Here is a 17620-nt window from a genome sequence, read left to right on the forward strand (position 1 = left end):
CATCACGTCTGCCCCCTCCAGCAAAGGCAAGCCTCGCGCCCCCCGCAAGACCGCCGTCGCGCCCAATACGAAGAAGAAACTGACGGCCGAAGAGCGGGCAAGGGAGTCGGCAAAGAGAAAGAGCCGGAGGCACGCGACGGACGCAAGGGACGAAGCCATCACGGTGGCTGCCATCACCGCCGCCGCGCAGCAGGAGGCCACCAATGCCCGCGTCGCGGCGACAACGAGGGAGTCGCTAATTCTGCTAGGGTTAAACCATGGCCAGCACAACCTCGTCAACGCCGTCGTGGCCGCGGCCAGCACCGGCTCATCTGTGTTCCCTCGAATGGTGCTGCTCGACTCGCCCCGCGCGTCGGCGACGCAGCCGATGGCCGGCTTCTACATCTACCCGCAGGCCTCCTGACTCTCTGGTGAATGCTCTCCCGAGGTGAGCTTGGTAGCGCCGTCCACGCCCGCGTCCGCGCCCATCGATCTCAACGCCACACCGGTGGCCAGTGGCTCTTCATCCAGAGGGGCGAGGAAACGCTCGCGGCATATGCCAGCGGACATGCTGCCGGCGCACGCAACCTGTTCGACGTAATGCCGGAGGACGGCGACGACAACTACATGTAGAACATCATCTTCGAGGGTGGTGTGCCGGCCGCTGGCGGTGCCACCGGGGCCGGCTACGATCTCGACGAGACAAAAAGGCAGGACAGCCGAGGGCCGTTCACGCCGTCCACCTTTGATCAAGATTAGGTCGCCTTCATGCACGATCAGGTCGGCTTCGACCTGGACGGCTTCCCCCTCGACCACGAGTTTCTGGATGACTACGGACAAGAGAAAGAGGAAGACTTGGACATCCAAGGGGATCCTTTGTTCGAGGACGAGCTCGCCAACCAAGCCGTCGGGGCGAAGCGGAAGCGCAAGAGCAAGCGGACCAAGACATACAAGGCGGCCGAGGACAAGCTCCTTTGTGAGTGTTGGAGGGACATTGGGCAAGACCCCAAGACGGTTGCCGAACAAAAGGTATCAACCTTTTGGATTCGTGTCCACCGCGAGTTCCATGAGCGCAAGAAGTTTCGGCCGTTCCAAATCCAAAGCACGCGCGGGTGGGTGTCCATTTCGAGGCGATGAAGGGTGATCCAACAAGAATGCAACTAGTTTTGTGCCACTCTTGAGAGCATCAAGACACGCCCCGTGAGAGGCATCGGCATGCAAGACATGGTATGCTAGCAAGCGGCTCTCTTTTGTGTCATTCCGCTTATGCTTGCGTGTCCATTTCCATATCCATTTGCCAATATACTTGCATGAAATACATTTGTAGGCATTCCAAGCTTTGGAGGCATTCAAGGTCCAACACAATGGCAAGTGCTTCTACCTCTCCCATTGTTGGAGGGTCATCAAAGACGAGGGGAAGTTCAAGGCGCAATATGCCGCCATCAAGTCGCGTGGGGGGGGGGGGGAAGCAAGCCGTGGAGGAGGTTGGGGACGGCGAGAAGGCACGATCGCGGGGGAAGACCAACTCCAAGAAGGAGGACAAGCGGGATGCAGCGTCGAACGCCTTGATCGCAAGCTGGAGAGCATGATGAGCAAGAAGGACTCAAGAGAGGAGGAGCATCGGCGATACAAAGAAGAACAAATGAACGCCTTCATGGAGATCCAAAGGAGGAGACTTGAGATGGATGCGGAGAAGCAAGTCAAGATGCTTGAGATGGAGGCGGAGAAGCAAGCCAAGATGCTAGAGATCGAGGCGCCAGCGCCAAGACCAAGGCGAAAGAAGTGGCTCTCGCGAGCATGATGACCGGGGTGGAGATCATGAAGGTGGATCTCAACACCGTGTCGCCAAGAAAAAGGCCGTGGTTCGAGAAGATGCAGGCCGACATACTCAAGTTCGACGACGAGTGACCTATGGCGGCGAGCGCCATCCTTTTTTTGTGTGCCGGCATGTGTGCTGGCATATGACCACGGGCCGCGATGGCATGATCGAACTCAAGTCACACCCCTTTTGTGTGCTGGCATGTGTGCCAGTATGAACTATGTGGTGTTTTTTTAAGCTGGCATTGTATGTCGGCGCTGGCATGGTGCCGGCATGAGCTTCGAGCGACGACATGGCCACTGACATGATCTATGGCCACGGGTCTTTTTCAAAATTTACGTGCGGATATGAAATGAGTCGGCGCATTGGGCGGACTGCCGACTCAAATCTCAAATAGGACGGACGCCAAACGAACGGCCGACCCAAAGGAACAAAAAGCGAACAAAAGTGCGGTCCATTTGAATCGGCGCATTGGAGTTGCTCTAAGCGGCTAGGTTGACTATCCCTTTCCAAACCGAAACTGCTCCACGGACGATATGTACCGTCCAATCAAACAATCCAGCGGCCGTCGCAAAGTCAATCATATGCATGTGTGGCTGCTTTTAACCCCGGCAAAAAAAAAAGATTCTGCCGGACGGTAGTTCAGAATCCTAGGATGATTCCTAGGCGGCTAGGCCGACCATCCTGGCACTCACATGGACACCAAGCCCAAAAAAATAGAAAGATTCTGTATTTTCGTGCTCGTGGACAGCCAGCGGATGTAGGCCAGGAGGAAGAACAGAGTGTTTGCTTGCTCGCTCGCTGTTTGGTGTGGGTCATACATCGCCTTTTCTTTTGGTAAATGTTTGCGTTCGGCGCGCCGACCGAACGCTCCGCCGGACGCACGAGCGCCTTCTGATTAAACACGATCGAACGCTGCATCTTATTCGCCGAGGGTCAACCACCCACGCGTGACTTTTTTTGGCCCATCACCGCTCCTATCTTATCTCCTCCCGAAACAAACGTGGCTCACTCGTTTGCTGCAGTGCATCGGCTCCTATCTCCAGAAGCGCTCCTGTAGATGGCTCCACCGCGTGATTTTTTTTTCAATCTCCGCACCGCGATGCACAAACTCTCCTGCAACAGAGGTGCTTGGACCATGCCGGGGCGCCGCGATGGAGGTGCAGGGACCGCGCCGGGGGCGCCGTGCCAAGCCGTGCCGACGAGTCTCCATGGATGACCACGGCGAAGGTTGTGATGCCAGCGAGCGGATAACGATGCTGGAACTAGCATTTTGTTTTGCTTCAACCGGCCAAATTCAGAGCTGGAACCATAGTTGTTTTTTGCTGCAACCAATAAGTGAGTTGGAAACACAGCTGGTTTTTGCTACAACTATATCATTTTTTTGCTACAACCGGCGTCGCTATTTGCTACAATCTTCGGCGGTGTAGTTTGGTGGCCCACGACAACAAACAGCTGCAACCGGGAGATGAGGAAAGTTGCAACCCACGCCGCGAAAAGCTGCGTCCGGCAACAAAAAAAAGGCTACTACTGTCAGAATGATGTGCTGCAACCAACGACGGCGTACTTGTGGCCGGCGACGGCAGATGCAAAAAAGCTTCAAACGGTATGCGAAAAAGCTTCAACCGGTATGCGAAAAAGCTTCAACCGGCAAAGGAGTAAGCTTCAAGCATGGAAAAGCTTCAAATTGGTGTGGAAGAAAAACTTTGAACCATGAAAAAAGTTTCAACAGGCAAAGGAGTAAGCTTCAAGCATGGAAAAGCTTCAAATGAGTGTGGAAGAAAAACTTTGAACCATGAAAAACTTCAACCGGCAAGGAAAAAGATTCAATCGGTAAGGAAAAAAGCTTCTACTGGGCGTCGGCATGGTGACAATGGTGTGAGCGGCAACACCAGGACCTACGGCCGGCGGTGGCGGCTAATTTGCTGCAACGACGTAAGGGTCGAGCGTTCTACAACGACGGTGCTTCCACAGAACGACGGCAGGGTGTTCGGACGAGGTCCTGCTGGAACCGACGAGCACGGGTCCTGCGAGGATGCCGTCCGGCGGCGGGGACGGCACCCAACGGCGAGTTGCTGATGCTTCAAGGGGACGGCAGCCGGCGTCGGGGCCGGCGGGAGCTTCAAGGTCCGGCCTCGAGCGTCATCGATGCTATTTTGGATCGGATGCCGTTTTGTTTAAGAAAAAAAAAGCAAAAGGCTTGATCTAACGGTGGGTAACAACCGAATCTAATGCATCAGATGTGACCGGCCAAAAAACTGGGCTGGCGCGCCGGCGCTGGGCAGTGCCCTTTTTTTTGAGGGAAGGGTCATACATCGCCTGACGCGAGCTGCAGCGACCGCTCGCGTCAGGGCTTCGCGAATGGGCCGGTCCAGGTCGGTTACCGGTAAGTTTGTCTTTCCGTTTTTTTACAAACAAAATTTAAAAATTGAATTTTTAATATCTTAACACAATGTGAAAAATTAACTTAATTCAAAATAAAAACTGTTGATAGTATATAATTGTTTTGACATTTTAAAAATATCACGTGTTTCAAAAATATTGTGTGATATTATAAAAAGTTAGACATATATAAAATAAATGTTTGCAATGTATATGAAAATGTTGATAGCATACAAAACAAATCTCGTGACATTTTAAAAATATTCATACGTTTCAAAAAAATGTATGTGTCATTAAAAAAATTGAATCGTGCATTTGGAAAATGTTATACCTACATAAAATAATTTTTTAGATGTACATGAAAAAATATACAATGTTTTTGAAAAAAATAGACATCAAGCATGTATTAAAAAATTTATTCATTTTCATTAAAAATGTAATCATGTATTATGAAAATGTTAAACATGTATAAAATTGGTCTTGATATAGAAGAAAAAAGTAGACATAAAAATATTTTTTAAAATGTTATTGTGTATTTTAAAAATGATGTCTCAAAAAATGTCTCACATGTACATAGAAACCCGAGGAACAACGATACAAACAACACGTAGGAAACAAAATTAGAAATCACGAACATATTTTGAAATCCGCAAACATTTTATAATTCACAAAGAACTTTTATATCTATGAACAGCTTTTGATCTATGAACAATTTTAGAAAATGAGAACTTTATTTTTGGAAAACACAAACAAACTTTGAAAAATTAGAACAAATTTTGAAATTCTAAACCAAATTTTTAAAAATGAGAACAAAAATTAACATTCTGAACAATTTTTTGAAAACACAAACAAAATTTTAAACGATAAGTTTTTTGAAAACGTGAACAGTTTGTGAAATTTAGAACATTTATTGAAAGGGTGAACAAAATTTGAAACTCTGAACATTTTATGAAAACCTGAAGAAAACATGAACATTTTTTGAAATGCAAGAACTTTCTTAATACACTAAAATATTTTGAATGTGTGAACATTTTTTGGTAACACGGACAATCTTTTAAAAAATAGAACACATTTCGATTTGTGAGCAAAACTTTGAAACGAACATTTTTGAAATTTGCTAACATTTTCGGATTTTATGAACCAATTGTTTCATAATGTTAACATTTTCTTAATTCCCAGAAATTTTTAAGGATTTGTGATTTTTTTATATCCCAACTTTTGTGGAAAAGAAAAAAACGAAAACAAAAATGAAAGGAAAAGAAAGAAAGAAACAGAAACAGAAAAACGAAAAAAACAAAAAAAACCGTACAAGGAACCTTCTGGACGGTTCCCAAAACCGGTAAAACCGGCTGGGAATGAATCTTCTAGGACTTTCACAAATTCGAAACTCCCAAGGGATTCGAACAGTGTGAGATGGGCCGGCCCGTGTGGTCGCGCACCTGTGCGCCCGACACTTTGAGGCAGTTCTAGATCCAGTAGCCCAATTTGTGCTTCCCGTGCAAGAGGGCCTACTCATGTAGCCCAATTCTCTGTTGGAGATAATCACGATTAGGAAGTCGAGTCCGGCATGGACTTGTAGTTGTGGCCGAGTCGGCTGCGTATAGGTTGAATTAATAGTAGCTATATACTGTATATAATTACGTGGTTCCCCCTGTAAACCCCGATCGAATTGACTCGAGAAAAGCAATAAACTGATAGGTGCGACCGTCGACTTGTGTGTTGGATCGAACAAGCCGGCGGCTGGTTGCTTCGTACGTGCCTGCTTTGTCCTAGCTACGTACGTCAAGAAGAAACGATCCACCTGTGCACAAGCGTATTTGTGTCAGATTCTCCAAGGGTTTCTTTTTTCCTTTGTGCGAATAACCGCGCGTCTAGCGGCGGCGGAAACAAAGAGCGGCGGCTGCCGGTGGGTCGATCTTGTCCGAGATGGAATCCGGGAAAGATGAATCTGATGAGTTATCGACGCTGATACAGGATATCATCTCGCTGGAGAGGGAGCGCAAAGGCTTGCTTGGGAACCTTACTCCCACGATTTCTCGCTGGGAGGATATCCTCTCTGGAACAATAACATGGAAGGGATTCATGGCCGACAACACAATGTCCGTTCCTGTACACAAGAAGAAGAACACGGACTCGCCGCAGGTTAGAGACGACGAGAAAGAACTCGTCGATTCCATCCTCCGAGACACGGAGGACCTGGGCCACCGGCTGCTATCCATGTCACAATATCTTTGGATTTCGCATGCCCGCATCTCCTTGTACACGGCCGATGAGCTGGTTACCACAACATCCAGATTAAAGAAAATCTCCAAGGATTTCTACAAGGCTACCGAGGAGGCGGCAGAGGAGAAGAGGAAGGAAGATAAGGAGGAGAGGGATAGGATAAGGAACAAGGATGCAGCGAGGGATCAGATGATGCTGACCAACGAATTCTTGCGTCTCTCCTCCAGTGTCCTCGCTAGACCCAGCCTTTACAAGAATGAGTTGGCTATGATGTTTACGGTGGAGGATGAGGAGGAGTATGAGAGGGTGATGGAGGCGGAGAGGGAGTTAGAGAGGCAGAGGGAGAACTGCAAGCGGCGGAGAAGAAAGAAGAGGCCCTCGAAGAAGCCTCCGATTGTGGAGGTGAAGCACGCTGCTGACGAGCAGGAAACGAAATCACAAACGGAGCAACTCAAAGAGTGGATGGATGATGAGCTCAAAGAGTTCAATATGGATCAGTCTAAGAAGGGGTTCTTGCCTGTGTTGCAAGGTATGAAATTGAGTTCAGCTCAATGTCCGACCACGGCAGAAGAAATAGAAGAGATGAGTGTCATCCCCTATGCCTCAGCCATAGGTTCTATTATGTATGCCATGCTGTGTACCAGACCTGATGTAAACCTTGCCGTAAGTTTGGTAGGAAGGTACCAAAGTAATCCCGGCAAGGAACACTGGACAGCGGTCAAGAATATCCTGAAGTACCTGAAAAGGACTAAGGAAATGTTTCTCGTTTATGGAGGTGACGAAGAGCTCGTCGTAAAGGGTTACATCGACGCTAGCTTCGACACAGATCTGGATGACTCTAAGTCACAAACCGGATACGTGTATATTTTGAATGGTGGGGCAGTTAGCTGGTGCAGTTGCAAGCAAAGCGTCGTGGCGGGATCTACATGTGAAGCGGAGTACATGGCAGCCTCAGAGGCAGCACATGAAGCAATATGGGTGAAGGAGTTCATCACCGACCTAGGAGTCATACCCAATGCATCGGGGCCGATCAAGCTCTTCTGTGACAACACTGGAGCTATTGCTCTTGCCAAGGAGCCCAGGTTTCACAAGAAGACAAGGCACATCAAGCGTCGCTTCAACTCCATTCGTGAAAATGTTCAAGATGGAGACATAGAGATTTGTAAAGTGCACACGGACCTGAATGTAGCAGATCCGTTGACTAAACCTCTCCCTAGAGCAAAACATGATCAACACCAGAATTCCATGGGTGTTCGATTCATCACAATGTAACTAGATTATTGACTCTAGTGCAAGTGGGAGACTGTTGGAAATATGCCCTAGAGGCAATATAAAAGCATTATTATTATATTTCCTTGTTCATGATAATTGTCTTTATTCATGCTATAATTGTGTTATCCGGAAATCGTAATACATGTGTGAATAACAGACACCAACATGTCCCTAGTAAGCCTCTAGTTGACTAGCTCGTTGATCAATAGATAGTCATGGTTTCCTGACTATGGACATTGGATGTCATTGGTAACGAGATCACATCATTAGGAGAATGATGTGATGGACAAGACCCAATCCTAAACATAGCACAAGATCGTATAGTTCGTTTGCTAGAGTTTTCCAATGTCAAAGTATCTTTTCCTTAGACCATGAGATCGTGTAACTCCCGGATACCGTAGGAGTGCTTTGGGTATACCAAACGTCACAACGTAACTGGGTGACTATAAAGGTAGACTACGGGTATCTCCGAAAGTGTCTGTTGGGTTGACATGGATCAAGACTGGGATTTGTCACTCCGTATGACGGAGAGGTATCGCTGGGCCCACTCGGTAATGCATCATCATAATGAGCTCAAAATGACCAAGTGTCTGGTCACGGGATCATGCATTACGGTACGAGTAAAGTGACTTGCCGGTAACGAGATTGAACGAGGTATTGGGATACCGACGATCGAATCTCGGGCAAGTAACATATCGATTGACAAAGGGAATTGCATACGGGGTTGATTGAATCCTCGACATCGTGGTTCATCCGATGAAATCATCGTGGAGCATGTGGGAGCCAACATGGGTATCCAGATCCCGCTGTTGGTTATTGACCAGAGAGTCGTCTCGGTCATGTCTGCTTGTCTCCCGAACCCGTAGGGTCTACACACTTAAGGTTCGATGACGCTAGGGTTGTGAAGATATGTATATGCAGTAACCCGAATGTTGTTCGGAGTCCCGGATGATATCCCGGACGTCACGAGGAGTTCCGGAATGGTTCGGAGGTAAAGAATTATATATAGGAAGTGCTGTTTCGGCCATCGGGACAAGTTTCGGGGTTATCGGTATTGTACCGGGACCACTGGAGGGGTCCCGTGGGCCCACCGGGTGGGGCCACCTGTCCCGGGGGGCCACATGGGCTGTAGGGGGTGCGCCTTGGCCTACATGGGCCAAGGGCACCAGCCCTACTAGGCCCATGCGCCTAGGGTTTCCACCAAGGAGGAGTCCAAGTGGTGGAAGGCTCCCCGAGGTGCCTTGGGGGGGAGGGAAACCCTCCCCTGGCCGCCGCACCTAGGAGATCAGATCTCCTAGGCTGCGCACCAACCCCCCTGGCACCCCTATATATAGTGGGGGGGGGGGAGAGGAGGGATTTCACACCAGCCCCTGGCGCCTCCCTCTCTCCCCGTTACGTCTCTCCCTCGTAGTCTTGGCGAAGCCCTGCTTCTGTGACGCCCTGCATCCACCACCACGCCGTCGTGCTGCTGGATCTTCATCAACCTCTCCTCCCCCCTTGCTGGATCAAGAAGGAGGAGACGTCTCCCGTCCCGTACGTGTGTTGAACGCGGAGGTGCCGTCCGTTCGGCGCTGGTCATCGGTGATTTGGATCACGTCGAGTACGACTACATCATCACCGTTCTTTTGAACGCTTCCGTGCGCCATCTACAAAGGTATGTAGATGCATCCGATGACTCGTTGCTAGATGAACTCCTAGATGATCTTGGTGAAACGAGTAGGAAATTTTTTGTTTTCTGCAACGTTCCCCAACAGGAACATCTTTCATTTTCTCTCTAGCTTCTGCAGTGGTCGGGCATTGAGTCTGACTCAACTGCACACCTTGTAACACAGGCAAGAACCCTTTCTTTGCTTGATCCATTTTGAACTTTTTCAAAATCTTGTCAAGGTATGTGCTTTGTGAAAGTCCAATTAAGCGTCTTGATCTATCTCTATAGATCTTTATGCCTAATATGTAAGCAGCTTCACCGAGGTCTTTCATTGAAAAAACTCTTATTCAAGTATCCCTTTATGCTATCCAGAAATTCTATATCATTTCCAATCAGTAATATGTCATCCACATATAATATCAGAAATGCTACAGAGCTCCCACTCACTTTCTTATAAATACAGGCTTGTCCGAAAGTCTGTATAAACCCAAATGCTTTGATCACACTATCAAAGCGTTTATTCCAACTCCGAGAGGCTTGCACCAGTCCGTAAATGGATCGCTGGAGCTTGCACACTTTGTTAGCTCCCTTTGGATCGACAAAACCTTCTGGTTGCATCATATACAACTCTTCTTCCAGAAATCCATTCAGGAATGCAGTTTTGACATCCATCTGCCAAATTTCATAATCATAAAATGCGGCAATTGCTAACATGATTTGGACAGACTTAAGCATCACTACGGGTGAGAAGGTCTCATCGTAGTCAATCCCTTGAACTTGCCGAAAACCTTTTGCGACAAGTCGAGCTTTGTAGACAGTAATATTACCGTCAGCGTCAGTCTTCTTCTTGAAGATCCATTTATTCTCAATTGCTTGCCGATCATCGGGCAAGTCAACCAAAGTCCATACTTTGTTCTCATACATGGATCCCATCTCAGATTTCATGGCTTCAAGCCATTTTGCGGAATCTGGGCTCACCATCGCTTCTTCATAGTTCGTAGGTTCATCATGATCTAGTAGCATGACTTCCAGAACAGGATTACCGTACCACTCTGGCGCGGATCTCACTCTGGTTGATCTACGAGGTTCAGTAGTATCTTGTTCTGAAGTTTCATGATCATCTTCATTAGCTTCCTCACCAACTGGTGTAGGTGTCACTGAAACAGTTTTCTGTGATGCACTACTTTCCAATAAGGGAGCAGGTATAGTTACCTCGTCAAGTTCTACTTTCCTCCCACTCACTTCTTTCGAGAGAAACTCCTTCTCCAGAAAGTTTCCAAATTTAGCAACAGAAGTCTTGCCTTCGGATCTGTGATAGAAGGTGTATCCAATAGTTTCCTTTGGATATCCTATGAAGACACATTTCTCCGATTTGGGTTCGAGCTTATCAGGTTGAAGCTTTTTCACATAAGCATCGCAGTCCCAAACTTTCAGAAACGACAACTTTGGTTTCTTGCCAAACCACAGTTCATAAGGCGTCGTCTCAACGGATTTTGATGGTGCCCTATTTAACGTGAATGCGGCCGTCTCTAGAGCGTATCCCCAAAACGATAGCGGTAAATCAGTAAGAGACATCATAGATCGCACCATATCTAGTAAAGTACGATTACGATGTTCTGACACACCATTACGCTGTGGTGTTCCGGGTGGCGTGAGTTGCGAAACTATTCCACAATTTTTTAAATGTACACCAAACTCGTAACTCAAATATTCTCCTCCACGATCAGATCGTAGAAACTTTATTTTCTTGTTACAATGATTTTCAACTTCACTCTGAAATTCTTTGAACTTTTCAAACGTTTCAGACTTATGTTTCATTAAGTAGATATACCCATATCTGCTTAAGTCATCTGTGAAGGTGAGAAAATAACGATATCCGCCACGAGCCTCAATATTCATCAGACCACATACATCTGTATGTATGATTTCCAACAAATCTGTTGCTCTCTCCATAGTACCGGAGAACGGTGTTTTAGTCATCTTGCCCATGAGGCACGGTTCGCAAGTACCAAGTGATTCATAATCAAGTGGTTCCAAAAGTCCATCAGTATGGAGTTTCTTCATGCGCTTTACACCGATATGACCTAAACGGCAGTGCCACAAATAAGTTGCACTATCATTATCAACTCTGCATCTTTTGGTTTCAACACTATGAATATGTGTGTCACTACTATCGAGATTCAACAAAAATAGACCACTCTTTAAGGGTGCATGACCATAAAAGATATTACTCATATAAATACAACAACCATTATTCTCAGATTTAAATGAATAACCGTCTCGCATCAAACAAGATCCAGATATAATGTTCATGCTTAACGCTGGCACCAAATAACAATTATTTAGGTCTAATATTAATCCCGAGGGTAGATGTAGAGGTAGCGTGCCAACTGCGATCACATCGACTTTGGAACCGTTTCCCACGCGCATCGTCACCTCGTCCTTAGCCAATCTTCGCTTAATCCGTAGTCCCTGTTTCGAGTTGCAAATATTAGCAACAGAACCAGTATCAAATACCCAGGTGCTACTACGAGCATTAGTAAGGTACACATCAATAACATGTATATCACATATACCTTTGTTCACCTTGCCATCCTTCTTATCCGCCAAATACTTGGGGCAGTTCCGCTTCCAGTGACCAGTCTGCTTGCAGTAGAAGCACTCAGTTTCAGGCTTAGGTCCAGACTTGGGTTTCTTCTCTTGAGCAGCAACTTGCTTGCTGTTCTTCTTGAAGTTCCCCTTCTTCTTCCCTTTGCCCCTTTTCTTGAAACCAGTGGTCTTGTTGACCATCAACACTTGATGCTCCTTTTTGATTTCTACCTCCGCAGCTTTCAGCATTGCGAAGAGCTCGGGAATAGTCTTATTCATCCCTTGCATATTATAATTCATCACGAAGCTCTTGTAGCTTGGTGGCAGTGATTGGAGAATTCTGTCAATGACGCAATCATCTGAAAGATTAACTCCCAATTGAATCAAGTGATTATTATACCCAGACATTTTGAGTATATGCTCAGTGACAGAACTGTTCTCCTCCATCTTGCAGCTATAGAACTTATTGGAGACTTCATATCTCTCAATCCGGGCATTTGCTTGAAATATTAACTTCAACTCCTGGAACATCTCATATGCTCCATGACATTCAAAACGTCGTTGAAGTCCCGATTCTAAGCCGTAAAGCATGGCACACTGAACTATCGAGTAGTCATCAGCTTTGCTCTGCCAGACGTTCATAACATCTGGTGTTGCTCCAGCAGCAGGCCTGCACCCAGTGGTGTTTCCAGGACGTAATTCTTCTATGCAGCAATGAGGATAATCCTCAAGTTATGGACCCAGTCCGTGTAATTGCTACCATCATCTTTCAACTTTGCTTTCTCAAGGAACGCATTAAAATTCAACAGAACAACAGCACGAGCCATCTATCTACAATCAAACATAAACAAGCAAGATACTATCAGGTACTAAGTTTCATGATAAATTTAGGTTCAATTAATTTACTAAAAGAACTCCCACTTAGATAGACATCCCTCTAATCCTCTAAGTGATTACGTGATCCAAATCAACTAAACCATGTCCGATCATCACGTGAGATGGAGTAGTTTCATTGGTGAACATCACTATGTTGATCATATCTACTATATGATTCACGCTCGACCTTTTGGTCTCCGTGTTCCGAGGCCATATCTGTATATGCTTGGCTCGTCAAGTATAACCTGAGTATTCCGCATGTGCAACTGTTTTGCACCCGTTGTATTTGAACGTAGAGCCTATCACACCCGATCATCACGTGGTGTCTCAGCACGAAGAACGTTCGCAACGGTGCATACTCAGGGAGAACACTTCTTGATAATTAGTGAGAGATCATCTTATAATGCTACCGTCAATCAAAGCAAGATAAGATGCATAAAAGATAAACATCACATGCAATCAATATAAGTGATATGATATGGCCATCATCATCTTGTGCTTGTGATCTCCATCTTTCGAAGCACCGTCGTGATCACCATCGTCACCGGCGTGACACCTTGATCTCCATCGTAGCATCATTGTCGTCTCGCCAATCCTATGCTTCTACGACTATCGCTACCGCTTAGTGATAAAGTAAAGCATTACAGCGCGATTGCATTGCATACAATAAAGCGACAACCATATGGCTCCTGCCAGTTGCCGATAACTCGGTTACAAAACATGATCATCTCATACAATAAAATTTAGCATCATGTCTTGACCATATCACATCACAACATGCCCTGCAAAAACAAGTTAGACATCCTCTACTTTGTTGTTGCAAGTTTTACGTGGCTGCTACGGACTTAAGCAAGAACCAATCTTACCTACGCATCAAAACCACAACGATAGTTTGTCAAGTTGGTGCTGTTTTAACCTTCGCAAGGACCGGGCGTAGCCACACTCGGTTCAGCTAAAGTTGGAGAAACTGTCACCCGCAAGCCACCTCTGTGCAAAGCATGTCGGGAAAACCGGTCTCGCGTAAGCGTACACGTAATGTTGGTCCGGGCCGCTTCGTCCAACAATACCGCCGAACCAAAGTATGACATGCTAGTAAGAAGTATGACTTATATCGCCCACAACTCACTTGTGTTCTACTCGTGCATATAACATCAACATATAAAACCTAGGCTCAGATGCCACTATTGGGGAACGTAGTAATTTCCAAAAATTTCCTACGCACACGCAAGATCATGGTGATGCATAGCAACGAGAGGGGAGAGTGTTGTCTACGTACCCTCGTAGACCGAAGCGGAAGCGTTGACGCAACGTAGAGGAAGTAGTCGTACGTCTTCCCGATCCGACCGATCCAAGCACCGTTACTCCGGCACCTCCGAGTTCTTAGCACACGTACAACTCGATGACGCTCCCCGGGCTCCGATCCAGCAAAGCTTCGGGGATGAGTTCCATCATCACGACGGCGTGGTGACGATGATGATGTTCTACCGACGCAGGGCTTCGCCTAAGCACTGCAACGATATGATCGAGGTGGAATATGGTGGAGGGGGGCACCGCACACGGCTAAGGAACGATCACGAAGATCAACTTGTGTGTTCTAGGGTGCCCCCTGCCCCCGTATATAAAGGAGGGAGGGGGAGGTGCGGCCGGCCCCCAAGGGGTGCGCCTGGAGGAGTCCTACTCCCACCGGGAGTAGGACTCCCCTCCTCTTGCCTTGTTGGAGAAGGAAAGGGGGAAGGGCAAGAGGAAAGGGGGGCGCCGCCCCCCCCTTCCTTGTCCTATTCGGACTAGGGGGGAGGGGGCGCGCGGCCTGCCCTGGCCGGCCCTCCTCTTCTACCTTATGGCCCATGTAGGCCCAATAACCCCTGGGGGGGTTCCGGTAACCCACCCCCCCGGTACTCCGGTAAAATCCCGATTTCACCCGGAATGAATCCGATGTCCAAATATAGGCTTCCAATATATCGATCTTTATGTCTCGACCATTTCGAGACTCCTCGTCATGTACGTGATCACATCCGGGACTCCGAACAACCTTCGGTACATCAAAATGCATAAACTCATAATAACTGTCATCATAACATTAAGCGTGCGGACCCTACGGTTCGAGAACAATGTAGACATGACTGAGATAAATCTCCGGTCAATAACCAATAGCGGGACCTGGATGCCCATATTGTCTCCTACATATTCTACGAAGATCTTTATCAGTCAGACCGCATAACAACATACGGTGTTCCCTTTGTCATCGGTATGTTACTTGCCCGAGATTCGATCGTCGGTATCCAATACCTAGTTCAATCTCGTTACCGGCAAGTCTCTTTACTCGTTCCGTAATACATCATCTCGCAACTAACTGATTAGTTGCAATGCTTGCAAGGCTTATGTGATGTGCATTACCGAGAGGGCCCAGAGATACCTCTCCGACAATCGGAGTGACAAATCCTAATCTCGAAATACGCCAACCCAACATCTACCTTTGGAGACACCTGTAGAGCACCTTTATAATCACCCATTTACGTTGTGACGTTTGGTAGCACACAAAGTGTTCCTCCGGCAAACGGGAGTTGCATAATCTCATAGTCATAGGAACATGTATAAGTCATGAAGAAAGCAATAGCAACATACTAAACGATCGGGTGCTAAGCTAATGGAATGGGTCATGTCAATCAGATCATTCACCTAATGATGTGATCCCGTTAATCAAATAACAACTCTTTGTTCATTGGTTAGGAAACATAACCATCTTTGATTAACGAGCTAGTCAAGTAGAGGCATACTAGTGACATTCTGTTTGTCTATGTATTCACACATGTATTATGTTTCCGGTTAATACAATTCTAGCATGAATAATAAACATTTATCATGATATAAGGAAATAAATAATAACTTTATTATTGCCTCTAGGGCATATTTCCCTCAATCAGTTGATCATTTTCTATTATTTCTCCCCCATGAGCAGGAGGTGTAGGATCGGAAAGAAGGGAAATTTCTGAGCAAAGGAGAGCTCCTACATTGGGATGAAGTGCAGCAAAATGAAACATTTTTTCATCAAAAACAACATCCTGAGAGATATAAATGCATCCAGATGAGATTTCTAGACGCTTCTAACCTTTGTGAAGATTACTATAACCGATAAAGACGCATTGGGTAGAACAAACTCAAGCTTGTGACAGTTGTAAGGACGGAGATTTGGGTAGCATGCACACTTGAAAACTTTGAGAGAGTCATAATCTGGTTTTTGATGAAACCATCTCTCTAATGGAGTCGTATTGCCAATGACCTTGCTAGGTAAACGATTTATAAGATATGTGGAAGCAATGAACGCCTCATCCCAATATTAAGAGGTATAGAGGCATGAGCAACAAGGGAAAGCCCTACTTCAACAATATGATGATGCTTGTGTTCAGCAGATGCATTTTGTTGATGTGGATGTGGGCAGGAAACATGATGTTCCATGTCTATGCTTTGGAAGAAAGAGTTGAGTTTTTCATAGTCCCCTCCCTAGTCACTTTGGACTATGAGAATTTTTCTGCCGCTCAACAAGTTTTCGGAATTCTTGAAATATAGAAAAAAAATCAGATTTGAGTTTGAGCAAGCATATCCAAGTAAACTTACTATAATCATCGAAAAAACTAACATAGTATTTTTTTTCATCTCAAAGGAATCTCTGGCATGACCCCATACGTCACTGAATATTAGTTCTAAGGGAGCATGAGACACACATATGACATCAGATAAGGAAGTTGATGACTATTGGCACCACTGTTCAAGAAACCTTCCGATTCACCGATTAATCTTCCGATTTATCACTAATCGGGGGGTGACCGATAAGATTGTGCCTTATCTTTGCCGTTTATCTTTTGGACCGATTTATCATTCTGACAAGCGATTTATCGGGAATCTACCGATAAATCAGACCTATTCATAGCACGATGTTTGCAAAAACTATGTTTATTTATGTTTTGTGGACCTTGTTACGTAATATGTACTATCATCCTATTTTGTTTGCAATTATACGAATAGGTCTGATTTATCGGTCTAGTTGTGGCTAATCAAATTCGTAAGCGGAACTGGTCTAGTTCTGATCGGTGCGCCCTCTGTGCGTCTCTTGAGGACTCAGATCATGCCTTCTTTGGTTGTGTTTTGGCTATGCTAGCTTGGTGTTGTATTGGGTCTCGGTTGGGTTTCTCTTGGGCCCCCCAACTCCTTTTCTGAGCTCCGTGGTATGTCGAACGGATTGCGTGGAGAGAACAAACGCATGTTCTGGTTTGGGTTCTCTACACTGTGTTGGGTTTTGTGGACCACTAGAAACAAATTTACCATCGAGCATGTTTTCCCTAACAACGGCTGATTGTTTATTCAAATTGTGTATGTTCTTGCAACAGTGAAAACTATTGACTAAGGATGTCGATCGGGACGCAACAGAGGTACTTATATCGAGAGTACGGGCTTCTGCTTTCTCCTTGACCCAGCAAGATCATGCTTCCCGGGCCTAATCCTCGTTGTGCATCTATCATGGTTTGCTGTAGGTGGTTGGCCTGCGCGCCACTTTATCTTTTCTTTCGATGTTGGCGTGTGTGCCGTGAACCCCTTGGCCTATGTGCATGCTTTGTTGGTTGTTTAGCTTATTCGGACCAGTTGGGTGGTACTCTTATATGTTGGTTGTCGTTTCTTTGCTATTGTGGTTGGTGGCTTTATTTATAAAGTCGGGCGTCTGCCTTTTCCCTAAAAAAGAGAGCGTGAGAGGCGCTAGCGGTGGTTGCTTGGCTAGGACAGGACATGAAATCTCTCACCAAGATCCGTCGCCTAGCATGGAGCTGCGCAACTCTCGAGCT

The 17620-nt window shown here is 46.3% G+C and overlaps 1 protein-coding gene across 1 annotated transcript; it reads left to right on the forward strand.

Annotated features, from left to right (window-relative positions):
* Window positions 1-6106: 6106 nt before the first annotated feature.
* Window positions 6107-17187, forward strand: LOC147987965 (uncharacterized). The gene is made up of 2 exons (XM_087542562.1): window positions 6107-6932; window positions 17171-17187. Exons 1-2 carry the CDS (start codon window positions 6107-6109, stop codon window positions 17185-17187), a joined length of 843 nt encoding a protein of 280 aa, XP_087398688.1.
* Window positions 17188-17620: the final 433 nt, after the last annotated feature.

This window comes from Triticum urartu, chromosome 2A (genome assembly GCF_056163025.1).
Source record: "Triticum urartu cultivar PI428250 chromosome 2A, HENAU_Tu73, whole genome shotgun sequence".
Classification (NCBI taxonomy): domain Eukaryota; kingdom Viridiplantae; phylum Streptophyta; class Magnoliopsida; order Poales; family Poaceae; genus Triticum; species Triticum urartu.